This window comes from Nycticebus coucang, chromosome 21, assembly GCF_027406575.1.
Source record: "Nycticebus coucang isolate mNycCou1 chromosome 21, mNycCou1.pri, whole genome shotgun sequence".
NCBI lineage: Eukaryota > Metazoa > Chordata > Mammalia > Primates > Lorisidae > Nycticebus > Nycticebus coucang.
In genome coordinates this window covers 3,511,192-3,537,519 of record NC_069800.1, presented here as the reverse complement: position 1 = coordinate 3,537,519, position 26,328 = coordinate 3,511,192, and the positions used below count along the sequence as shown (strand labels likewise).

General features: G+C 42.4%; 1 protein-coding gene across 7 annotated transcripts in view; it reads right to left on the bottom strand.

Annotated features, from left to right (window-relative positions):
* The window catches only part of LOC128573771 (leucine-rich repeat-containing protein 37A2-like), a 120,783-nt gene that overhangs the window by 24,735 nt on the left and 69,720 nt on the right, over positions 1-26,328 (bottom strand). For 6 of the 7 annotated variants that reach the window (XM_053574160.1, XM_053574161.1, XM_053574159.1 and 3 more), the window contains 4 exons: positions 13,241-13,312; positions 10,049-10,120; positions 5,692-5,763; positions 4,951-5,031 (listed from right to left, as the gene is read on the bottom strand). In XM_053574160.1, coding sequence (XP_053430135.1) covers positions 4,951-5,031; positions 5,692-5,763; positions 10,049-10,120; positions 13,241-13,312 — 297 coding nt within the window. The remainder of the gene's footprint in view (positions 1-4,950; positions 5,032-5,691; positions 5,764-10,048; positions 10,121-13,240; positions 13,313-26,328) is intronic. The other variant, XM_053574162.1, reaches the window with a different exon arrangement.

Genomic DNA, 26,328 nt, shown 5'->3' with positions numbered 1-26,328 from the left:
TTTCAGGTATTCTTCAGTAAGTAATGCATATAATAAATCATGACTGCCTAAGCTAGCTTCTGGCCTTTATGTATAAAATCACAACTGGTAACTTACACTTACTCAGGGACATTCAATAAATGCAATGGCTCCTAGTTGTAAAGTAACAGAATGAAGCAGCCATAAGCACTGTGCAGTTATCACGTGCACACAAGAACTAGCTCTTGGCAGTAGCGCTGAACTATACTTTCTCCTCAAGGAGAGGCATATTAAAAGCTGCTCAGCAGTGAGACGTAGTCCCTGGAAATATATTCTTAAGTATAAATAAAGTTACAGACTCCTTTGTTACAAAAATGTAATTAAGGTAAATAATAAGACATTAACAAATGCTTTGTCAATCTCTCAAAGGAGAAAGCACAGGAAAAGGAAAACAGCTGGCTAACACCGGGCTCAAATTGTACAATCTCCTATCTATATATAAAACTGTGTGAAATAAAAACATAAACAAACAAACAAAAAAAAACTGTGAGAAATAAAAGTAAGGATGTTTTATGTTCTGCTTGACACTTTTACTCTATTTTGTTTCTGAATCAAAGTATATTAAAGCCAACCTACTACATACATAGAAAGCTACGTATATCACATATAAATATTTACATATGTATATATACTTTGTTATAAAACATGAAGAAAAATAAATTAAAAACCCAACCCCTTCCCTTTCTCCACCACACTGATATGCTCTTTTCATGTTGCTGTTCTTCAGACTTTAAAGTGCTACACTGAGTTATTCAGAGAGTAAGAGTTCAATAACACTTGGTTGGCTTCATGAGGCTCATGTTGGAAAACGTGGCTTCAGAGAGAAAAATGCTTCCATTTGAATACACAGAGAGCATTGCTGGGCATCTTGATGGAAAACGTGGCTTCAGAGAGAAAAATGCTTCCATTTGAATACACAGAGAGCATTGCTGGGCATCTTGAGCAGATCTTCAGAGATGGATAAGAAAGCAGAAGTGTTGGGTGGTACTCTTTAAAAAGAGCCACACATCTACCACCATCTTTTTGTGGATGTCTAGGCCACCTACAACAGCACAGAATTCTTCAAAGGATATTCTTCCATCTCCATCCTTATCTGCATTTATTATGGTTTTGTCTACGATTTGCTGTAACTGTGTATCTTTCAGATTGCTCCCCACCATCTTCAACACCTGGAAGAGTTCCCCATTGGAAATCTAGCCATCCTTATCCATGTCATAGATAGGAAAAGCAAACCTTAACTTCTGCTCCTTATCTCCTTTGACACTGAACTGAGAGACTCCCTCGATGAATTCTTTGAAATCTACTTCTCCATTCCCATCTGTGTCGAATCTATCTATTACTCGCTGTACTAAAGAATTCTGTTGTAACTCAGGCAGAGATATGAACTCTTCCACACTCAAAGAACCAAAACTGTCCAAATCAAGCTTCTTAAATCTTTTTCCTAACGTTTTAATTTCATCTGCACCAAAGTTTGAGCACATTTCCAAAGGATGACTTGCCTCATTTCCCATTTTGCTCGGCGGGTCGGAGGCTCGCTGGAGTGGAGAAGTGTCGGCGCTGAGACGGGCTCCAGGCCAAGGAGGCCCAGCTGCGGCCCCGTGTCACCTGCGGGGAGGGGGTGGCGTTTGGGGAGGGGAGGAGGCGTTGCAGGGCCCACGCGGCCTGGTGATTGGGCACGCGAGGGACCGGGAAGGGTGGGGTGGAAGAAATTAAGGTCGAGATTCACAGACGAGAGCGCGGGAGGAAGAGACGGCGACAGGGAGGAGAGGCAGACAGGCAGAAAAGAGGGGCAGAGGGCTGGGTGGCCCGGGGCTGCAGCCGCACGCTCACGCTGGAGGCTCTTGCTGACCCGCAACCTCAGGCGCGACAAAGGCGGAGGGCGGGAGAGGGAGGGGAGGGCCGAGCGCAGCAGCGCGCCGGGCGGAGGTGGGGGGCGCGCGCGGCCGGCGGCGGGGGCGGGGCTTCCGGGAGCTCCGTTCATCCGGAACCTGCATGCTGGCTCGGCTGCGGCAGGTGAGGCCTTCTAAGGAGCTGTGGTTTGTAAGATTTTATTTTAGTTCACAACTCCCCTTTTGGCCAAGATCCGCCAGAGGCAGCATCGATGGTCAAACTCTTACTTTGTTCTATTCGTTGCCAGTGAAAGGTGTAAGCGGAGATGAGATGACACCACAGCACTCTACCAAGGGGCGACAAAGTAAGATTCTGTCTCAAAAAAAAAAATAATAATAATAACTAAAAATAAAATCTTAAGGCTCCCCCCTCCAGCTGACTAATTGGACCCCCCTCTTGGCCAAAAGGCTGAGTTGCTAGCCCTAAGAGCGGAAGTCAGAAATGCCTCATCAAGCCCCCTCCCTTCTGGGAGACTCATTAACAGGCCTGAGGCTATAGAAGACAAACCTGTTGGTCCTCTGCTTACTTAACAGTTCACTGGAGTCTAGGTATCTGTCAGATGTGTTGTCTCTAATTAACAGATGTCCTTAACTTAAAGGATCCCAAGCCTTTAGCCCCAGGGTCCTCAAACTGCGGCCCGCGGGCCACATGAGGCCATGTGATTGTATTTGTTCCTGTTTTGTATTTTTACTTCAAAATAAAATTTGTGCAGTGTGCATAGGAATTTGTTCATAGTTTTTTTTTTTTTTGAACTATAGTCTGGCCCTCCAACGGTCTGAGGGACAGTGAATTGGCCTCCTGTTTAAAAAGTTTGAGGACGCCTGCTTTAGACAAAGCTCCATTTCTTTAACCAATTACAAATCAAAGAGTTTTAAAACCCACCTATAACCTGTAAACCTCCATTTTCAGATGTCCCACCTTTTTAGGCCAAACCAACTTACACCCTGCCTTGTATTGATTTATGACTTTACATGCAATTCCTGTCTCCCTGAATTGAATAGAAGCAAACTAATCCAGTCACAGTGAGTCCACTTGCTCAAGGTTTCTTGGGCATGGGTCCAGGCCATGGTCCTCAAATTCAGTTCTTAGAATAGACCTCTTCAAATTATTTTACAGAGTTTGCCTTCTCTTCTGTTGACAATGTTCAGTGAAGGTGGTGAGTTCAATACATTCGTACTGATGCCATCTAAATCTCTTGGTGGAGGGATCTAATGAATCCGGTTCTTTGGTGTGAGGGCAAAAGAAAAACAGACCCTTGTGTTCTTCCTCTATGCAAGGCATCAGTAAATTAACAAGGGAAGAGAAGAGGTCCCTATAAGACCAGCCTCTGTAGAAACTGTTAATCAGTTCCACACACACCCTAAACCCCTACCTCTAACCCAAAATGAATGGCGTGAAATTAGACTTCCAAACCTCAAGACAGGTGGACAGTCTTTTCCAAAGTCAAGTTTAGAAGAGGATCTTCACCTTGAGTCTAAAATTTCCTTCAGGCCATAGATCATATATACCTACCATGATCTGCTTGTGTCACAGAGAAATTATTGAATTTTGAGCTGAAAGAAAATAAAACCTACATAGTTTTTTTTTTTTTTTTGAGACAAAGTCTTGCTTTGTTGCCCTTTGTAGAGTGCCATAGCAAGACAGCTCATAGCAACCTCAAATACTTGGTCTCAAGTGATCCTCTTTCCTCAGCCTCCCAAGTAGCTGGGACTACAGGTGTCCACCACAACACCTTGCTATTTTTTTCTTTTTTGGAGAGAGGGTCTCATTCTTGCTCAAGCTAGTCTCAGACTCCTGAGCTCAAGAAATCCACCTGCCTCAGCCTCCTAGAGTGCGAGGACTACAGTTGTGAGCTACTGTGCCTGGCCCCTCTACATTACTTGTTGAAGGGTTGTCAGGAAAGCAAGTATGTGGAATTAGGCTAAAGTAATGTATTTTCTTTCTGAACATTTTTTGCACTATAGCTTAACATGAACACCATTTTCCCCCACAGTGCAAAGATGCCCACAGATCATTCTTCATAGGTATGTATTTTTAAGAAAAAATAAGGTTTGGTGTGACAGGGAGAGAAGTGCCCTATGGCAGATTTTCTGGAATTCTTTCTGCTTTACCATTTATTTATTATTATTATTATTTTTTTGGCCGGGGGCTGGGTTTGAACCCGCCACCTCCAGCATATGGGGACGGCGCCCTACTCCTTTGAGCCACAGGTGCCACCCTGGTTTACCATTTAAAAGAAACTGACTCTGGGTGGCACCAGTGGCTCAGTGCATAGGGCACGGGCCCCATACACCAAGGGTGGCGGGTTCAAACCCAGCCCCGGCCAAACTGCAACAAAAATAAAGAGCCAGGCGTTGTGGCGTGGGCCTGTCGACTCAGGTACTTGGGAGGCTGAGGCAAGACAATCACCTAAACTCAGGAGTTGGAGGTTGCTGTGAGCAGTGTGACGCCACAGCACTCTACCGAGGGCAATAAAGTAAGACTCTGTCTCTACCAAAAATAAATAAATAAATAAATAGAAAACTAAAAGAAACTGACGCCGAGAAAACATCCTTCCCCTTTTGCACCCTGGAGGACTTTGTGTTACGCTTCCTTCTTTGTGGCTGTATGCTGTATACATTTCAGCGGTTAGAAACTGTACATGAGTAGGAATCAAAGTTATATTCAAACGTAGGATTTCAAGGACAATTCACATATCAAAGCAGCATTGCTAGGGCTCCCAAGACAATGCTAATTTGAGCATTACTTGCTTGACATCTTTTATCACCCATACCAAAGATCATTTCTAGGGAAAGCAGAGCATGTCATATGGAAGTTACACAAGTCTCCTGGCCCCTTTGTCCCTTAGTTTCCTCACCTGAAAAAAATGGATGGATCCTTTCTCTGAAATATAAATATAACTTTAAAAAAAATTAAAACAGAAAAATTGGATAGATCTTAAGATATGCTATTCAGAGTTCATAATGAGCTTATACCTAGTTAACTGATAACTGAATGATGCTTTTACACATAGCTTTTTATGTGTTCATCTATTTAACTTACACCTTGTGTAAAAATTGCATTCCATGCCACGCCTGAAACGTTCCGAAGCTCAGTTCAGTGATTAAATTGCAACCAAGATTTCTACAAAAAACAACAAGAAAAAGGAAAGACATAAGCCGATAAAGAAGAAAAGATATTCTTTCAGAGCATTTATCATTTGGCAGTGATTCTAACTTATATATGACAAAAACATAACCTCAGTACTTTCTCCGTACATGAAGGAAATTTTGCTGTAGAAGATATTGGCTCATGATTTATACTTTCATATTTACTATACATGCAATGTGTAGATACAAACCAGTGAATGCTCAGCCAATACTTGTGTTAAGAGATCTTTATTTCTCTACGACAGAGTTTTGCAACTTCAGTGCTATTGATATATTAGCTGTATAATTCTTTGGGGGATTTGTCCTGTACATTGTAGGTCAACAACATTCCTGGCTTCTGCCCACCAGGTGTCAGTAACATACCCACAGTTGTGACAACTGAAAATGTCTCCAGGCATTGCCAAATGTCGTCTGGGTACAAAATCCCACTAGTTGAGACCATTGTTCTATTATGATCCCCTCTGATCTGTGTAATAATTCTCACACTAATCTTTGCTAGAGATTAAATGAATTTGCTATATAATTTTAGTAACTTTCTACTAGTAAAATTTTAATCATATTTCAAAATGAATAGCAGAGGGTTTATAAGCTTAATAAAAGTTCCAAATGTAATGAAGTTCTATTTGTAACTTACACATACTGCAGAAATGGTAGTGATTCAAAGGTACCTCTTTCAATAAATTGGATTTTGTTGCAGGATAAATCTCTAGAAAAAGTGAAAGGAAGACATTGCCTTGATTCGATACCAAATTAGTAGGAACAACTAGTAGAGTTTAGAATGATAATAATGAATATGTAGCTTTTGTCTACATTCTAAACTTTTGGACTTGTATTTGAACTTTCATAGCCTCCTAATGCTCCCTGTATTTCATGATTTTCACCAATAAAATATGCAACTGTAGATCTTAAAAGATTTTGGATGTAATCTTTCCCTGGGCAGCAGACTTGATTAAACAACCTTTTGTAGCCTCATCAAATTCTAGATTAGAAGCTTCAAGTTTTTATTTTTCTATATAATTTCTAATATGAAAAGGAATAACCTCACATTTTACACCTTTCTGGTTTAATTCTGTTTTTCTAAGCTAGTTCAATACCAAAAGAGATAAAAGCTATCCCTTCACATCCTTTGAAAGGAAGTTACCCTTCTAATTAATACATAACTTTGAACTAATTCAGAATTATACCATATTAATAGAAATTCATTTTGGTTTTATATTGCCTTAATATTCCATGAAAGCAGTTTTTTCGGTGGTACAGTGATGGGACGTACCAAAAGGCAACACGGAACTGGATTTTTATTTGAAAACACCCCTTAACTATAGTTGACTATTTCTCTTGACTCCAGTTTATCCCTCGCTCTTCACCTGGCTGTTGTCACTCTGTTCTGACTGGTATCTCTTCCTTCTAAACCAGTGGTTTTCAACCTGTGGGTCGCGACCCACAGGAACTGTGTATTAAAGGGCCGCGGCATGAGGAAGGTTGAGAACCATTGTTCTAAACTATCCTGCACACAATTGACCAGATGAACTCTCCAGAAGTGATTCTCAAAGACCAGCATATAGGAATTTATGAAAGATGCAAATCCTTGGCCTTACTCTAAACTGACTGAATCAGTAGCTGTGGAGTTGTAGTCCATAACCAAGGCCTAACAAGACCTCCAAGTGCTTGTGGTGCAGACTTAAGATGGGCGTAAAGCATGGTGGTATAGCATGGTTCCCTGTGATGGCTTTTGCTTGGCATTCAAAGCCCTAGAAAGTCTGGCTCCAGTCTCCTACTCTCTCTCCTTGCACTCTACAGGTACTCAAAGCATTCCTCAAATACTTTGCTGTATTTTGCTTTTCTCCCATTTCCCTTTTCCAAGTTTAGACTATTTCCCCCCAAATCTGTCCCAGGAAATCTGTCTAAGGATATCTGATGTCCTTCTGATAGATCCTGTTCTAGCAGCATTGCTCTAGGAACATCTTCTCTGATCCAAACTCAAGTCTTTTCTCCTCCTTCTGTGCTCCAGAAGCAGTTTGTCCCTCTTAGTGCCCATAGCTATGTCTTCTTTTCAATGTAGTTATTTTTGCTCCCATTTCTTTTAAGTATAAACTCCTTGAAAGCAGGGATTAGGTCTTGCTCATCTGCAAGCCCACTGTGTTTAAAATTGACACATGAGAATACAGTAGAACCTCTCTAAGCTGATCACTTACTGGACTATAACAAACCAGGCAACATACAGTGGTGGTCGGCATAAGGAACTTCCACTGAGCACATGTGGCGCATGTCTGGTCTGTGAAAATGAGGTAAAATTATGGAGATGGTCAACCATGGAGGTTCTACTGTATTTATAAAATGAGTGAAAAGCTGAGAACGAGGAGAAGAAGAAAAAAAACTATTTTAAAAGAAATGCAATTTTATTACTTTGTATCCTTCTTCTGGGCCTTTGCAACCAGCCCTTTGTCATCCTCTTAGTGCTTGTGGCGTTATGGTTGATGCTTACATGTTTGTTTCCCCTGTGAAATGTTAAGTTCTTAGAAGGGTAGGAATCCTGTCTTACTCATCTCTCTGACTCTAATATTAGGCAAAGTGGTTGGCATATTCTCTTTGTTTTTTTAATTGGTTGGCATTTTTTAAATGAATGAGAATATATCCTAACATGAAAGATTAGCTTACAAAATATGCATATTTCATTGTGGAAGTAAGGAAGGGCCTACTCCATTGAGCAATTACGTCATTTACTTTTTTTCCGAAATGTGGCAGAGGTGCCTAAGAAGACCAGTACCAAAGTGGTCATGCCTTTAAGGCCTAGAAGGTTAGATCATTCAAAGGACTATTTTTAGTGTCATGTACCTACTTCCCTTAAGTTTTCTACATTTGAAAGAAGAATCTATTTGCTAAAGAGCAACATTAGTGAGCTTAATAAAGATTAATGATGTACACACTATTTTTTTTTTTTTTTTTTGTAGAGACAGAGTCTCACTGTACCGCCCTCGGGTGGAGTGCCGTGGCATCACACGGCTCAAAGCAACCTCTAACTCTTGGGCTTACGCGATTCTCTTGCCTCAGCCTCCTGAGCAGCTGGGACTACAGGCGCCAGCCACAACGCCCGGCTATTTTTTCTTTTTGTTGCAGTTTGGCCGGGGCCAGGTTTGAACCCGCCACCCTTGGCATATGGGGCCGGCGCCCTACTCACTGAGCCACAGGCGCCGCCCGATGTACACACTTCTTGACCACACTTCTTTGCCGTGGGAAAAGGATAAAACTCAGACTTTCATAGCAAGGGATATAGTATCTTCTTAGAAATAAATACTATGCAAGTATTTATTGGTGGGTTCAAACCTGGCCCCGGCCAAACTGCAACAAAAAGAAAAAATAGCTGGGCGTTGTGGCGGGCGCCTGTAGTCTCAGCTGCTCGGGAGGCTGAGGCAAGAGAAGCGCGTAAGCCCAAGAGTAAGAGGTTGCTTTGAGCCGTGTGACGCCACGGCACTCCACCCGAGGGCGGTACAGTGAGACTCTGTCTCTACAAAAAAAAAAAAAAAAAATTAGTGTGTACATCATTAATCTTTAGAAATAAATACTATGCAAGTATTCCCTCCTTGGCAATAAGGCAGGAGAAATTTTCATTTTGTAATTTGGGAAGAATTAGGAGCATTGGTAATATGCTTATTCATTGTAAACATTTCTAGCTATACCATTTAACCATAATTTAAACAACTTTTTTTTTCTTTTTGAGGCAAAGTCTCACTCTGTTTCAGGCCAGAGTGCCATGGTGTCAGCCTAGCTCACAGCAACCTCAGACACCTGAGCTCCAAGCTATCCTCCTACCTCAGCCTCCCGAGTAGCTGGGACTATGAGCACCCACCATAATGTTTGGATAATTTTTCTAATTTTTAGTAGATTCAGGGTCTCACTCTCAATTAGGCTGCACTCGAACACATGAGCTCAAGGGATCCTCCTACCCTGGACTCCCAGAGTGCTAGGATTACAGGTGGGAGCCACTGCACCTGTCCTTAAACAACTATTTTCAATAAGAATATAGTAATTTCTGCTATGAAATCCTCACTGCCAGCCTATTCTCTTAAATATATATATTTACTATATGATTAAATTAAATCATATCTATATGATTTTAATATAATGTTCTTATATTAAATATTTAATATTCTTTAATATTTTATATTTTTAAATATATTTATTCTTTATAATTCATCTGCTTATTTAATAGTTAAATGTTAATTTAATTCAGATTAAATTATCAAAAAATTCTGGATTAATGGCATTCAAACTAGTGTAGATGGTCTATATTTTCCTTTCCTTTCCTTTGAGCAACAACTTAAAGTTTAATTCTTCTCATGCTACTAAACCAACTTTTTCAAATCCTTTTCCTTTCTTTCTTTTTCTTTTTATTTTTTTTTGCATTTTTTTCTCCGGGGCTGGGTTTGAACCCACACCTCCAGCACCTAGGGCTGGCACTCTACTCCTTTGAGCCACAGGCGCCACCCAAATTTAGCCTTTTCCTGAAGGCTAAATAGTAATATTTCAGGCTTTGTAGGTCACATATGGTCTCTGTTGCATATTCTTGTCTTTCTTTTTCTTTTACAGACCCTTTCAAAATGTAAAAAGCATTCTTAACTTACAGGCTGTAAATAAAAACAGACTGTGGATTAGATTTGCTCTATGGGGTGTAGACTAAATATAAATATAAGCAGATGATATATAAAACTTATAAAACAAGGTTCAATGGGTGTCAATAATTGCTCAGATGTTATTACCACTTTTTCCTTATAAGCAAAGTTTTTTTCTATCCGTATTTTATCTATATGATTTTTAAAACTAAAAATGCACAGAGATGGGCTAGAGACGGGCTAAAACTCTACACGGATTTAGAGAACTGCAGCATTTTATTGATGAAAGAAGTTTTAGAGATTATCTAATTTGAACCCCTTATTCACTTTACAGATCATATCACTAAAAGCTCATAAATAAATATGATTAACTAACTAACTTACAAATACTGGAGGGATAGCAGGCCTTCAAATGAATCTTTATGTAATTCGGTCAAATGATTTTCACTGAGAATTCTGAAAAAAGATAAGGTTATTTGTTATTTCTTTTTTAAGATTTTATTATTGTTTCGGGTTAATCTGAGGGCACAAAGAAATAGGTTACAATGTTTGCATTAGTTAGAGTTCCTCTTATAATTGTGTACTGCCCCCAAGAAGTGTGCCATACACTCGAACATTGGGCCCATTGAGTGGGAGCACCTCCATCCTCCTCCTTCCCCTCTCCCTGCTCCCTCTTTCCCCATCCCAGACCTTGAATTGATTTGAGTTTTTCTCTTATGTGGGAATGTATCAGATTATCTACTGGCCTCATGTTAGTATTGAGTACATTGGATTCTTGCTTCTCCACTCTGTGATACTTTACTAAGAAGAATGTGTTTCAATTCCATCCAGATTAATACAAAAGATGTAATGTCCCCATCTTTTTTAATGGCTGAATAGTATTCCATGGTATACATATGCCACAGTTTGGTATATCCATTCCTGGGTTGGTGGCATTTAGGTTGTTTCCACATTTTGCCAATTGTAAATTGAGCTGTGATAAACAACGTAGTACAAATGTCTTTATGATAGAATGATTTTTTTTCTTCTGGATACATGACTAATAGTGGGATTGAGGAATCAAATGGGAGATCTAATTTGAGTTCTTTGAGGATTCTCCATACTTCTTTCCAAAGAGGTAGAATTAGTTTGCAGTCCCACCAACAGTGTAAAGGAAGAGGTTATTTCTAAATAAAAATGCAAACTATTTGCCATATAGGACTAACTCCTATCTGTGGAGGAAACCTGGGTAATGGTGCCAATTGAATACACTAATTCTTATTTAATTTCAAGGTGGCAACATCTGCTTTGTTTTCATTCAAACCTTTTTCACATTTTCCTTTTTGTGTCCAAATCTCTACACACACACACACACCCCTACCCACTATTCCCACCAAATTGTATATTTAATGCCTACTCTCTAGATCACAAAATCCCTGTTAGAACCCAACACTGGTTCTAATCAAGACCAGCAGAACTGCCATTTCCTCATCTCTTTCCCCCCAATTTTTTTTTTTGTTGTTGTTGCTTTTTTTGAGACAGAGCCTCAAGCTGTCATCCTAGGTAGAGTGCTGTGGCGTCACAGCTCACAGCAACCTCCAACTCCTGGGCTTAAGAGATTCTCTTGCCTCAGTCTCCCAAGTAGCTGGGACTACAGGTGCCCGCCACAACTCCCAGTTATTTTTTGGTTGTAGTTGTCATTGTTGTTTGGCAGGCCCAAGCTAGATTTGAACCTGCCAGCTCTGGTGTATGTGTCTGGCGCCTTAGCCGCTTGAGCTACAGGCACGGAGCCCCACAATGTTATTATTAAAGCACCACATGGACCTATGTCAGGTTACAAGTGAAGTCAGTAGGCTTTTCCTCCCATTTAAAAAATGTTTGTTTTTTTTTTTGAGAAATACAATGTGCATAAAATGCATATAACATAAATGTTCCGTTTAAATAATTGTAAAACAGGTACCCATGTAATATCATCATGTCAAGAAAGAGTACCATGAGCATCCAGAAGCTCGTGTGGTCCTTTCCAATCACAACCCTCTCTCTGACCTCTGAAGATAACCACTATATTAACTTTTATAGTAATTTCCTTGTTTTCAAAATAGTTTTACCTGTTATATGTCAGTCATACACAACATACTTTAGTTTTGCCTCTTCCTGAACTTTATCTAAATGGAATCATATTACAAGGGGACAAACTTTAATGGAAAATAAAACGACATCTCTATTTTCAAAAATGAAAACTCAGAGATCACCTATACAAGTTGAACTGATGACACACAAACTACTACTGTATTTTTCCAAAATAACTTATGTATCTAAATTGACTGCTTTAATAAATTAATAAGAAAATGATAAAAACAATTCAAAAGGAAAATGGATAAAGGACAGAAAACTCAGAAGAAACACAAATGTTCACCAAGTTTTAACAAATAAAGGTATTTAAATTCAAGAGTAATCAGAAAAATTCAAATTCAGACAGGACCCTTTTTGTTCACCCATCATATCAGCAAAGAGTTGGAGAATACTCAGTGGTAAAATGCTGTCATATTCTGTTGAGTATAGTATAAGTTGGCACAACTTTTTGAGGACAATTAAAATTTAATACCTACATTGTCTTCATATCAACCATTCCATTTCTAGATCTCTGTTCTACAGAAATATTTGCCCAAGTTTACAAAGAAGCAGCAATGCACCTAACAAGAAAACTGGACATAGGAGGGTGTCGCCTGTGGCTCAGTGAGTAGGGTGCCAGCCCCATATACCGAGGGCGACAGGTTCGAGCCTGGCCCCCACCAAACTGCAACAAAAAATAGCAGGGCATTGTGGCGGGCGCCTATAGTCCCAGCTATTCAGGAGGCTGAGGCAAGAGAATTGCCTAAGCCCAGGAGTTGGAGGTTGCTGTGAGCTGTGATGTCAGGGCACTCTACCAAGGGTGACACAGTAAGACTCTGTCTCTAAAAAAAAAAAAAAAGAAAAGAAAACTGGACATAATCTAAACATCCATCCATAGGGGAATTATTAAATAATTCATGCCACATCCATAGTATGGAATCCATAATATGGAATGATGCAAGAGTTTAAATGAATAGGGTAACCCTCTAAGTGCTGTGAAAGAAAAATCTAACATGTATCATGAAGTGAAAGAATCAAGTTGTAAGATGTTACCATTTCCATAAAACAAAAAACGTAAGGCCACACAATAAATTTCTTTTGCTATATGTAAATATGTATGTAGGCAAATACTTGGGAAAAGGTCTGGAAGGATATACACCAAACTTAGGAGTAGTGGTTACCTCAGGGACCAGGCATCAGGGCACAAGGAGGGTTTCCATTATACCTGTTATTTTGTTTTTATATATTAAGAGTATAATGTGTATTACTTACATAATAAAAAATACATTTAAATTGACTCTTTCTAAGAGAGCCCACCAAATTTAATTTTTAAATAATCATAGAATTATAATCAACAGACATTGATTTGAGATGTGGAGGAAGAAATACCTTTCCTTAAAAGTGCTGACCTCAAAATTCTGGACCAAGAAGGATCTTACAACGCAACTAAGTTTTTGTACTCATATCTGGAGAGAATATACTCACAATTTCTCAGTCCAACGGTATGATTTCCATACATTCTTATCAATGTAAGAAATAGCATTTCCTTGGAAATTTCTGTGAAGAAACACAGGAGATATTCAAATACAGAAAATACTTCCAGTTTTCTCATTTCCAGAGCTATGAGCTTCCTAGTTTGCACAATTAATCAAGAAATAATGTGGGGATTCCTGGAGATTCCAGGTGTCTCTGCAGCAGCCTCTGTCACCCTGTGACCTGCAGGTACTGGGACATCTCGGGAGCTGGGAAATGATGCACAGCCAGAAAGAAGAAGGCGGAACCGAGGATTCTGAGCAGCGTTTGTCTCTGGAGTTGGGCTCTGAGCTACGGCCTCCTCTTCAGCTGTTCCCTTCCCTGGGGATCCTAAGTGTCTCTGCAGCAGCCTCTGTCACTCTGATTCTGCAGAGAATTGACCTGCAGGACACCGGGACATCCCGGAAGCTGGGAAATGCCCAGAGCTGTCTGAGCAGCTGTCTGCCTGCAGCGCCCAGCATCCCTCCCTCGTGGTGACATTCAAAAGGTCCTCAGGGAAGAATCCAAAGGAGTGTTGACATTCAAGGACATGTCTGTTGAATTCTCTATGGAAGAGTGGGCCTACTTGGACCCTGCTCAGCAGCATTTGTATGGGGAAGTCATGTTAGAGACCTACAGAAACCTGTTATTCGTGGGTCTTACTGTCTCTAAGCCAGAACTCATCACCTGTCTGGAGCAAAGCAAAGAACCCTGGAAGGCGAAGACACACCAGACACTAGTCAAGCACCCAGCTCTATATACTCATTATACTGAAGACCGTTTTCAAGAGTGGGGCACAAATATTTTATTTCCAGAGATGATCCTGACCAGATATCAAAGCTATGGCTCCGAGAATTTAAACTTAACAAAATATTGGGAAAGTGTGTATAAGTGTGATGAGCAGAAAGTAAGTTACAGTGGACTTCACCAGTGATTAACAGCTACCTATGGCAAAGTATTCCAATGTAGTAACTCTTTGAACACCTTCAGACAATTGTTAAATCTCAATGGACAAATAATGATATATACCTTAGAGAAAACTTTTAATTGTAAAAGCTATAGGAAAGCCTCTAACTTCTGGTCACATGTTACAGAACATAAGATCACTCACATTGGAAAAAACAGTCCAAATGCAAAGAAGGTAGCCAAGTTTTTCAGTCTTGCTCAAGATTTGATACTGGAGAGAAACTAGACATGTGTGAAAATGATGGCAAGTGTCTTAGCCACAGTTCAAAATATCGTAACCATGAGAATTTTGATACTGGAGGAAAAACCTACAACTAGAAGGAATGTGACAAACTTACCAAGCAACACTCACACGTTTCTGGACAAGAAAAAGAATTGATTCTGCAGAGAAACCTTTCAAATGTGAAGAATGTGGCATAACCTTTAACCAGCACTCTCTCCTCTGTAGACATCAAAGAATTCATTCTGGAGATAAACCCTACAAATGTCAGGAATGTGGCAAAGTACATTAACAAGTACTCAAACCTTTCTGTACATCAAAGAATTCATTCTGAAGAGAAACCCTATGGATGTGAAGAATGTGGCAAAGCCTTTAAACACCACTCACACCTTTCTAGACATCAAAGAATTCACTCTGGAGAGAAACCCTACAAAGGTCAAGAATGTGGAAAATCCTTTAAGTACTACACAAGCTTTTCTAGACATCAAAGAATTCACTCTGGAGGGAAACCCTACAAATGTCAAGAGTGTGACAAAGCCTTTAACTGTGACTCAAACCTTTCTGTACTTCAAAGAATTTACTTTGGACATAAAACTTACAAATTTAGAGAATGCACTAAAGCCTTTTTCCTTAGTTAAACTCATAGTGAACATAACAGAATTTCTTGTGGAGAGAAACTCCACAAATGTGAAGAAGGGGGCAAGGCATTTACACTGTACTCAACCCTTTCTGTTCATCAAAGTAGTCATTCTTGAAAGAAACTACAGTGGTCAAAATGTGGCATAGACTTTCATTAGTTTGTGAACATTACTAGACATTGAAGAATTTATTCTGGAGAAAAACCTTTTAAATATGGACAGTGTGGCAAACTCTAACTCAAATTCAATCCTCACTGTACATAGAGGAAATCACACAGAGAGAAACCCTCCATTTGAAGACGGCGGCAGTGCCTTGACCTGGTGTTGATAGCATGCTAAGCATAGAAGAATTCAAACTGGAGAGTAATCCAACAAATGTGAACAGTGTGGCAATGACCTTAACCAGAGCTCAAACCTTAACATACGAACATTCATATTGGAGAGAAATCTTCCAAATATCGATAATGTGGCAAAGGTTTTCAGTGGTCCTCAGTCTTATTAAACATCAGAGAAACCATAGGAGGGAAAATGGAAACGATGTGAAGATGTGGCAGAGCCTCATGCCAGTATGCACTGTTTTCTGTACACAATAGAATTCATGTGGAAGAGAAAGTCTAAAAAGAAAAAGAAAGAAAGAAAGAATGTGGGGCTATGGGCTCAAATTATAAGGCATCTCCTCAGAAGCTTAACTTCCTGTCTGTCCAATCTCTTGGAAGATAATATCAGTTATGAATGAATAAATGGATAAAATCACTTATGTGTCTAAATTATCATATATCAACTGTTGCTCTTCGCAGATGATATGATTGTATATCTGGAAAACACCAGGGATTCTACTACAAAACTCTTAGAAGTGATCAAGGAATACAGCAGTGTCTCAGGTTACAAAATCAATATTCATAAATCGGTAGCCTTTATATATACCAACAGTAGTCAAGCTGAAAAAACTGTTAAGGTCTATATTCCATTCACAGTACTGCCAAAGAAGATGAAATATTTGGGAGTTTATCTAACAAAGGATGTGAAAGATCTCTACAAAGAGAACTATGAAACTCTAAGAAAATAAATAGCTGAAAATGTTAACAAATGGAAAAACATACCATGCTCATGGCTGCGAAGAATCAACATTGTTAAAATGTCCATACTACCCAAAGCAAAATACAATTTTAATGCAATCCCTATTAAAGCTCCACTGTCATACTTTAAAGATCTTGAAAAAATAATACTTCATTTTATATGGGATGAGAAAAAACCTCGAATAGCCAAGCCATTACTCAGAAATAAAAACACAGCAGGAGGAATCACTCTACCAGACCTGAGACTTTACTATAAATCGATAGTGATCAAAACAGCATGGTACTGGCACAAAAGCAGAGAAGTAGATGTCTGGAACAGAATAGAGAACCAAGAGATGGATCCAGCTTCTTACCGTTATTTGATCTTTGAGAAGCCAATTAAAAATATTCAGTGGGGAAAAGATTCCCTATTTAACAAATGGTGCTGGGTGAACTGGCTGGCAACCTGTAGAAGACTAAAACTGGACCCACACCTTTCACCATTAACTAAGATAGACTCTCACTGGATTAAAGATTTAAACTTAAGACATGAAACTATAAAAATACTAGAAGAGAGTGCAGGGAAAACCCATGAAGAAATAAAAAATAATAAATTATCATATATCATATATATACATGCACACATATACATATACACATATATACACACATGTACTTCCATGACTTTTTTTAAAAAAGTGTAAATATATCCATGAATGACATGTTTGAAAGCAAACTGTTAAATGCCTTACGATCAGTTTCAGCTCTGTGGATAACTTTAAATCTTTACCTTTAACACTGTTCCCTATTCCTCAGCAACAATTTTTTTTTTTTTGAGGCAGTATCTCACTATGTTGGGTAGAGTGCTGTGGCATCACAGCTCACAGCAACCTCAAACTCTTGGGTTTAAGCAATTCTCTTGCCTTAGTCTCCCGTGTAGCTGTGGCTACAGGCACCCATAACAACGCCTGGCTATTTTTTGGTTGCAGTTATCGTTGTTTAGCTGGCCCGGTTAGGAATCGAACCTGCCAGCCCGGATGTATGTGACCAGGGCCCTACTCACTGAGCTACAGGCGCCGCCCCTCAGCAATAATTTTACCTATTTACTTTATAGGTGTATTTTTCCCAGTTGGGGGCAGGGGTAGAAATAAGACAGTCATCTGCCTAATGCACATTTCCATTTAACCAGAAGCTTTCTGGTTGTTTAATGCTCAGAAATTTAAAAAAATGCCCAAACTGATCTTCTCTCCCTCAAATTGGCTCTGACTGCTGCACTTGTTATATACCACCATCATTATCTTTTTTTTTATTATTAAATCATAGCTGTGTACATTAATGCGATTATGGGGCACCATACACTGGTTTTATAGACCGTTTGACACATTTTCATCACATTGGTCAACATAGCCTTCCTGGCATTTTCTTAGTTATTGTGCTAAGACATTTACATTCTACATTTACTAAATTTCACATATACCCTTGTAAGATGCACCGCAGGTGTAATCCCACCAATCACCCTCCCTCTGCCCAACTCCCCCCTCCCTTCCCTCCCTTTCCCCCTTCCCTCTATTCTTGGGTTATAGCTTTCATGTGAAAGCCATAAATTAGTTTCATAGTAGGGCTGAGTACATTGGATACTTTTTCTTCCATTCTTGAGATACTTTACTAAGAAGAACATTTTCCAGCTCCATCCATGTAAACATGAAAGAGGTAAAGTCTCCATCTTTCTTTAAGGCTGCATAGTATTCCACCCCCATCATTATCTTCATCATGCAGGACAGAAACCATGGAGTCACATTTGATTTCTCCCTTCCCTATACACATCCTCTCCCAACTCATTAGTTGGTCACTAAATCCTGTCCTTCCTTTGTAGTATCCCCAGGACTTTATTCCCACTTCTATCACAAGCACTCAGCTTTAGTCCTTTCTCACTTTACTTCTAAATTTTGCTAGACAAGTTTTCCATTTGGTCTCCCTGAGTTACGCTTCCCCCTCTAGAGCATGCTATGTATGGATTCTAAAATAATCCTTTTGTCTTTTATTTTTTTTTGTAGAGACAGAGTCTCACTTTGTGGCCCTCAGTAGAGTGCCGTGGCCTCACGCAGCTCACAGCAACCTCCAACTCCTGGGCTTAAGTGATTCTCTTGCCTCAGCCTCCCGTGTAGCTGGGACTACAGGCGCCCGCCACAATGCCCGGCTATTTTTTGGTTGCAGTTTGGCCAGGGCCGGGCTTGAACCCGCCACCCTCAGTATATGGGGCTGGCGCCCTACCGACTGAGCCACAGGCGCTTAATCATTTCTTTCTCTTGCTTAAAAACTTTCCATGGCTCTCCATACCTCATTGCATATAACTTTCAAACTCCCATATCTGATGTTCAAGGTTTTTCATAATCACGTTTTCCATTGCTTCCTAACCCAATTCTTGGAAGCAAGACTGGTCTTCTAAATCCCCATCCTTCCTGCAGCCATGCCGTTGCCTAGGCTTTCCTCCCAATGTTTCTCTTTAACAGATTATAGATGCTTTTTAAGCCCCAGGCAAAGTTTCAGCTTATCCAGGGAGCTTTCCCTGACCTCCACACCTCAATGATTATAGATTCTGGTGAATTACAGCATCTATGGTCTCTATATCTCTTTAGTACTTAATTAAAAACCACCTCCCTTTTGATGCCTATTTCTTTTCTTCCTACCTATCATTTTCATATTCTAGAGATAATGTCATACTCTGCCCTGAGTTGGGCACAAAATGGGCACTACATACAGGAAACCAGGTACAAAGATGAGGCCTGGACATAATTAAAGGACTGAATAATGATAATAATAGTTAACAGTCATATATATGCTAGGCACTGATATACATGTAAGTATTACATGTACTCCCACCCCTAAATCTCACAACGATCCTATGAAATGGTAAGTATCACAATCCCCATTTTAAAGATGAGGAAATTGAGCCACAGAGTGGAATGACTTGCCCAAGGTCACAAAACTAATAAATGACAGACCTGGGTTGTTGTTTTTTTTGGCCGGGGCTGGCTTTGAACTTGCCACCCTTGGTATATGAGGCTGGCACCCTACTCCTTGAGCCACAGGTGCCACCCAGAGGAATATGCTTCTGTGAAGAGAGTGAAGCAAACTCAGAAGAGTAGAGGGTAAGCAATGATATGACGGGACTAAAGAGAAATGGATAAAGAAAAAAAGAGTCGTCACAGGTAAAAGTTTGGAGAAGGGGCACGATAGTACAAAGGAGAATGAGGATAAGGAAAATCTGACAAGTAAAAGGTAAAAGCAGAAAGTCAACCAATGAAGAAAGCCCACAAGTGTCTCAAGGAAAAGGCTGCCATGTGAGGCAGGATGCAGAGAACGAATGAGGATAAGTGACTTACAAGACGGTGAAGGTACCATTATAGGCTTCAGGCTCCTGCACAGGCACTCGGCGGAGTCTCTTCTCTGGGCTGAGACCAACACACGACAGTGTCTCATCTCTGCAGGTACAGAGCTCACATATGCTGGTGTTCATGTCGGTGTTGATATTGGCAATCTCTTGTTCCATGTTGTAATTTGGCAACGAATTTTGAGTTACGGTAATGTCCGAGTCGGATATTTGAATTGTAACTTCAGTCGGGATTGGAGGCTGAGTCTGAATCTGGTCTGGATGGGGAGCTGCCATCGTTTCCAGAGCCACAGGATGTTCAACCTCTGATGTAGTTGCTGAAGTTACAACAAATTCCAGGCTCAAAGGTAAAACTGTGATCGTGACACCAGGGGATGTTGTATGCTGGGCTTGATCCTGACCCGGTGTTGGAACTGTTATTTCATAATAGGCTGGAGCTACTACATCCCTTGGTACCTCTAGAGGTTGAGTTGGAGTCGCTTGCATGGTTGGAGAAGGTTTAACCTCTCTAGTTTGTTCCGAAGTCATGGTAAGTTCCTGGTCCAAAAGCTTAACTGTGACCTCAGCTGGGTTTGTCTGCTGAGTCTCCATCTGGTCTAGATGTGGAAGTGTCACATCAAGATGCTGAAGTGTCACCTCAGGATGCGGAACTGTGACTTCAGGATGTGGAAGTGTCGCCGCAATCTCAAGATGTGGAAGTGTCACCTCAGGATGCGACAGTGTCACCTCAGGATGCGGAAGTGTCACCTCAGGATGCGGAAGTGTCCCCTCAGGATGTGGAAGTGTCACCTCAGGATGCTCTGAAGAAGAATCTGTGCTTGTTAGGACTGTAGAAGGTTCAGCCTCTGTAGTGGACACTGGAGTTATGGAAAGCCCCGTAACTATGGGCGATGTTGAATGCTGAGCTTCATCCTGACCTGGTGTTGAAAGTGTCACCTCTTGATATACTGGGGGTCGAATTACAACTTCCTTAGGTGGCTCTGGAGGCTGAGTTGGGGTTTCTGGCATGTTTGGAGGTTTAACCTCCATGGTGTGTTCTGGAGTTACAGTAGATTCCTGGTCCAAAGGTTTAGTTGTGACCTCGGTCAGGTTTGGCTGCCAAGTCTGAATTTGGTCTGGATGTGGAGGCGTCACCTCAGGAAGCTTTAAAGAAGGAGCAGTACTTATCTGAGCTGTAGAAGGTTCAACCTCTGTAGTGGACACTGGTGTAATAAGAAGCCTCAGTTCCAAATTTTTACCTGAGGCACTGGGAGATGTTGAATGTTGAGCTTGATCCTGACCTTGGTTTGGAGGTGTCACCTCTTGATATACTGGTAGTTGTACTACAAGTTCCTTAGGTGGCTCTGGAGGCTGAGTTGGGGTCGTCTGCACAGATGGAGAAGGTTCAACCTCTGTATTGGACCCTGGAGGTGAGGTTGGTTCCACAACATAAGATGGAACTGGACCTTCAGTCACTTTTGTATTCTGAACCTGAACCTGGTTGGGAAGTGTTAAGGTCACCTCAGGGAACTTAGGAGGAGGTGGAGTCTCCGTCAGGGTTATGGGATGTTCGACTTCCACAGTGGGTTCTGTAGTTATGGAAAATATTGGGCCTAAAGTCGGAAGTGTGATAATGGGTAATGCTGGAGGCTGAGCTTGATCCTGACTTTGTGTTGGAAGTGTCACCTCTATGTGTACTGGGGGTTGAGCTACAACTTCCTTAGGTGGCTCTGGAGGTTGAGATGTGGTTTCCTGCATGATTGGAGAAAGTTCAATGTCCGTAGTGGGTTCTGGAGTTATGGAAAGCTCCAGGTCCACAGGCTGAAGTGGATTTGGATTTTCAGCCTGAACCTGATTGGGATGTGCAAGTGTCACCTCAGGGAGCCTTGGAGGAACTGTAGTCATTGGAGCTGTAGAATATTCAGCCTCCACAGTGGGTTCTGGAGTTACAGTAATCCCCAGGTCCAAAGATTGAAATGTTTCACTGGGTGATGTTGGATACTGAGCTTGATCCTGACCTTGTGTTGGAACTGTCACCTCCTGATATATTACAGTTTGAGCTACAATTTCCTTAGGTTGCTCTGGAGGTTGAGATGGGGTCTCTTGAATGAATGAAGAATGTTCAACCTCTGTAATGGGTTCTGGAGTTACAGTAAGACCCAGGTCCGCAGACTGAAGTGGGACACTGGGCAATGCTGGATAGTGAGCTTGGTCCTGACCTGGTGTTGGAACTGTCACCTCCTGATACATTACAGTTTGAGCTACAACAACTTCCTTTGGTGGCTCTGCAGGTTGAGGTGGAGTCTCTTGCATGAATGATGAATGCTCAACCTCTGTAGTAGGTTCTGGAGTTACAGTAAGTCCCAGGTCCCCAGACTGAAGTGGGACACTGGGCAATGCTAGATAGTGAGCTTGATCCTGACCTGGTGTCATAACTGTCACCTCCTGATATATTTGGGGTTGACCTACAATAACTTCCTTCGGTGGCTCTGGAGGTTGCGGTGGGGTCTCCTGTATGAATGAAGAATGTTCAACCTCTGTAGTAGGTTCTGGAGTTACAGTAAGCCCCATGTCCGCAGACTGAAGTGGGACAGTGGGCAATGCTGGATAGTGAGCTTGATCCTGACCTGGTGTTATGACTGTCACCGCCTGATATAGTTGGGGTTGAGCCACAACTTCCTTAGGTAGCTCTGGAGGTTGAGGTGGCGTCTCCTGCATGAATGAAGAATGTTCAACCCCTGTGGTGACTTCTGGAGTTATGGTAATCCCAAGGTCCAAAGGTTGAAGTGTGACCCTGGGCAATGCTGGATAGTGAGCTTGATCTAGACCTGGTGTTGGAACCATCATCTCATAATTCATTGGAGGTTGAGCCATAACCTCCTTAGGGAGCTCTAGAGGCTGAGCTGGAGACTCCTGCTCTGTTGGAAAAGGTCTGACCTCTTCAGTGGACTTCGGAGGACGACCTAAGGCTTCCTGATGGCTCCCAGATGGTCCAACTTCCTTAAGGGGCTCTGGTGCCTCAGCTGGGGCCTCCTCTTGGACTGAAGAAAGTTCTAGCTCCTTAGGGGGATCTGGAGTCTGAGCCACAGCCTCTTGCTGGACTAGAGAAGATGCAAACACTTCAGGGGGATCTGGAGGTAGGGAAAGGGGATCAGACTGGGTTGGCAAAAATTCACCCTGTTCAGTGGGAACTGCAGGCAGAGTGGCATCTTCCCACTGCGTTGAGGAAGATTCGCCTTTAGAAGTGGGCTCTGTAGATACAGTAACCTCCAAATCCACATGTTTAACTGTGGTGGCAGGCAATGTTGAAAGACTTCTGAAAATTGTAGACAGATCTAGAGGTGAAAATACCTCATCTGACAATGAATGTTCAGCCATTGTAGAGAATCCTGGAGGCTTAGGTGTGTGGAACAGTGAAGGTTCAACACTCACAGTGGGTTGTTGAGAAATTGGTGATATTCCTTGCTGGCCTGAAGATGGTTCCTCAGGAAGCTCCTCAGGCTGAATTGGGACTCCTTGATGGATTGGAGAATGTTCATCCTTTCCAGGGACATTTGGCTGCTGTTGGCCTTTCAAAGGTTCAAACTGCTGAGGGGGCACTGGAGCCTCCAGTTGGGATGAAATGTCAACCTCATTAGTGACTTCTGGAGTCGGGGTAACCACATGATCTGAAGGTTCAACCTCTTCAGAAGGTTCTAGAGACAGAGGTGGGGCCTCTTGCTGGGTTACAGAAGGTTCCATATCACTGATTGGCACTGAGAGCTGATCTGTAGCCTCTGCAGTAGGCTCTCCTGATATGGTGACCTGCACATCTGCAGGCCTAACAATGTCATTGGGCAAGTTTGAATGTTGAGTTTGATGGTGCTCTGGAGGTGAAACTGTTACTTCATGATGTTCTGGAGATAGGGTTGATTGCTCCTGCTGGGTTAGAGAAGCTTCTACCTCCTTGGGATACTCTGGAGGTGAAGCCTCTGGCTGGGTTTGAGAAGATTCAGCCACACTGGTATGCTCTGAAGTTATGGTCACCTCATGATTTGGTGAAGTTTGAGTTATACTTTCCATAGGGGGTTCTGGAGTTTGAGCTGTGGCCACCTGCTGGATTTGAGAAGGTTCGAGCTCCCCAGGAGACACAAAAGGCTGAGGTGGCTGCTCCTGCTCGCTGAGGGAAGGTGCAGCCTCCCCAGGAAAGCCTGGAGACTCGGCTGAGGTCTCTTCCTGGGTGGCAGAAGGTTTCACCTCCTCAGGATGCTCTGGAGGCTGAGTTGGGGTCTCCTGCTGGGTTGAAGAAGATTCAGCCTCTTTGGTAGGCTCTGAAGTTATGGTAACCTCCACATCTGAAGGTTTACCTATAACATTGGGGAAGTAATAATGGTGAGGTTGATTCTCACCTGGAGTTTGAACTGTCACCTCATGATTAGGTGGAGTTTGAGCTATATTCTCCATGGTGGTCTCTGGAGCTTGAGTTGTGGCCTCCTGCTGGGCTGTAGAAGATTCAGCCACACTGGTAGGCTCTGAAGTTATGGTAACCTCCACATCTGGAGGTTTACCACTCACCTCATGATTAGGTGGAGTTTGATCTATATTCTCCATAGGGGACTCTGTAGCTTGAGCTGTGACCTCCTGCTGGATTTGAGAAGGTTCAATCTCTCCAGGAGACACAAAAGGCTGAAGTGGCTGCTCCTGCTCACTGGTGGGAGGTCCAGGCCCCACAGAGAAGCCTAGAGACTCAGCTGGGGTCCCCTCCTGGGTGGCAGAAGGTTTTACCTCAGGATGCTCTGGAGGCTGAGTTGGGGTCTCCTGCTGGGTTAAAGAAGATTCAGCCTCTTTGGTAGGCTCTGAATTTATGGTAACCTCCACATCTGGAGGTTTAACTGTAACATTGGGCAAGTAATAAAGATGAGGTTGATCCTCACCTGGAGGTTGAACTGTCACCTCATGATTAGGTGGAGTTTGAGCTATATTCTCCATGGGGGACTCTGGAGCTTGAGCTGTGACCTCCTGCTGGATTTGAGAAGGTTCAGTCTCCCCAGGAGACACAAAAGGCTGAGGTGGCTGCTCCTGCTCACTGGGGGAAGGCTCAGCCTCCCCAGGAAAGCTTGTGGACTCAGTTGGGGTCTCCTCCTGGATGGCAGGTGGTTTCTCCTCCTCAGGATGCTCTGGAGGCTGAGTTGGAGTCTCCTGCTGGGCTGAAGAAGATTCAGCCTCCGTCACAGGCTCTGAAGTTATGGTAACCTCCACATCCGGAGGTTTACCTGTCACCTCATGATTAGGTAGAGTTTGAGTTATACTCTCCATAGGGGAATCTGGAGTTTGAACTGTGGCCTCCTGCTGTATTTGAGAAGGTTCAATCTCCCCAGAAGACACAAAAGGCTGAGGTGGCTGCTCTTCCTCACTGGGGGAAGGTCCAGCCTCTGCAGGAAAGCCTGGAGACTCAGTTGGCTTCTCCTCCTGGGTGGCAAAAGGTTTCACCTCCTCAGGATGCTCTGGAGGCTGAGTTGGGGTCTCCTCCTGGGTGGCAGAAGGTTTCGCCTCCTCAGGATGTTTTAGAGGCCGAGTTGGGGTCTCCTCCTGGGTGGCAGAAGGTTTCACCTCCTCAGGATGCTCTGGAGGCTGAGTTGGGTTCTCCTCCTGGGTGGCAGAAGGTTTCACCTCCTCAGGATGCTCTGGAGGCTGAGTTGGGTTCTCCTCCTGGGTGGCAGAAGGTTTCGCCTCCTCAGGATGCTCTGGAGGCTGAGTTGGGATCTCCTGCTGGGTTAAAGAAGATTCAGCCTCTTTGGTAGGCTCTGAAGTTATGGTAACCTCCACATCTGGAGGTTTAACTGTAACATTGGGCAAGTAATAAATATGAGGTTGATCCTCACCTGGAGGTTGAACTGTCACCTCATGATTAGGTGGAGTTTGAGCTATATTCTCCATGGGGGACTCTGGAGCTTGAGCTGTGACCTCCTGCTGGATTTGAGAAGGTTCAGCCTCCCCAGGAGACACAAAAGGCTGAGGTGGCTGCTCCTGCTCACTAACGGAAGGCTCAGCCTCCAGAGGAAGGCCTGGAGGCTGAGCTGGGGTTCCCTGCTGTGTCGCAGAAGGTTCAACCTCCTCAGGGTGCTCTAGATTTTGAGCTGGGCCTTCTTGTTGGGTTGGGGACAGTCCAACCTCCTCAAAAGGTGAGACCTCTTGTTGGGTTGAGGAAAGTTCCACCTCTTCAGGGCGCTCTGGAGGCTGAGCTGGGGCCTGCTGCTGGCTTAAAGTAGGTTCAATGTTTTTACTTGGCTCTGAAGTTAGTGTAAGCTCCAGATCTACAGGTTTAACTGTGACTTTGGGCAAGACTGAATGATAAATTTCAGCCCGAGTTGGAGATGGAACATTTACCTCATGATGTATCACTGGCTGAGACACATGCTCTTCAGTATTAGTTGCCTGCTGAGCTGAGGCCTCCTGCTCTGTTAAAGAAGGTTCTACCTGCTCAAAAGGCTGTGGGGCCTGCTGCTCAGTTAAAGGTTCTACTTCCTCAGGGTACTCTTCTAGGGTTTCTTGATGGAGTAAAGAGGATGGGATCTTCTCAGGGGTCTCTGGATTTCGACTTTCATCTTTTACATTGAACTGAGAAAGTTCACCTTGTGCAGGGGTGTCTTGAGCCACCTCTGGGTTTCTCGCAAATCCCAGAGGTATGCTGCCAGGGTAAAGTAAATCCATACTTTGATCTGTATAATCGTCATTCTGCAGAATTTGTTTGTAAGACTGAGATTTTGATTCAAATTGGTCTAGAGCTCCAACAACAACTTTAGTGAGCTGTGGATGTTGAGCTAGATCTTCCT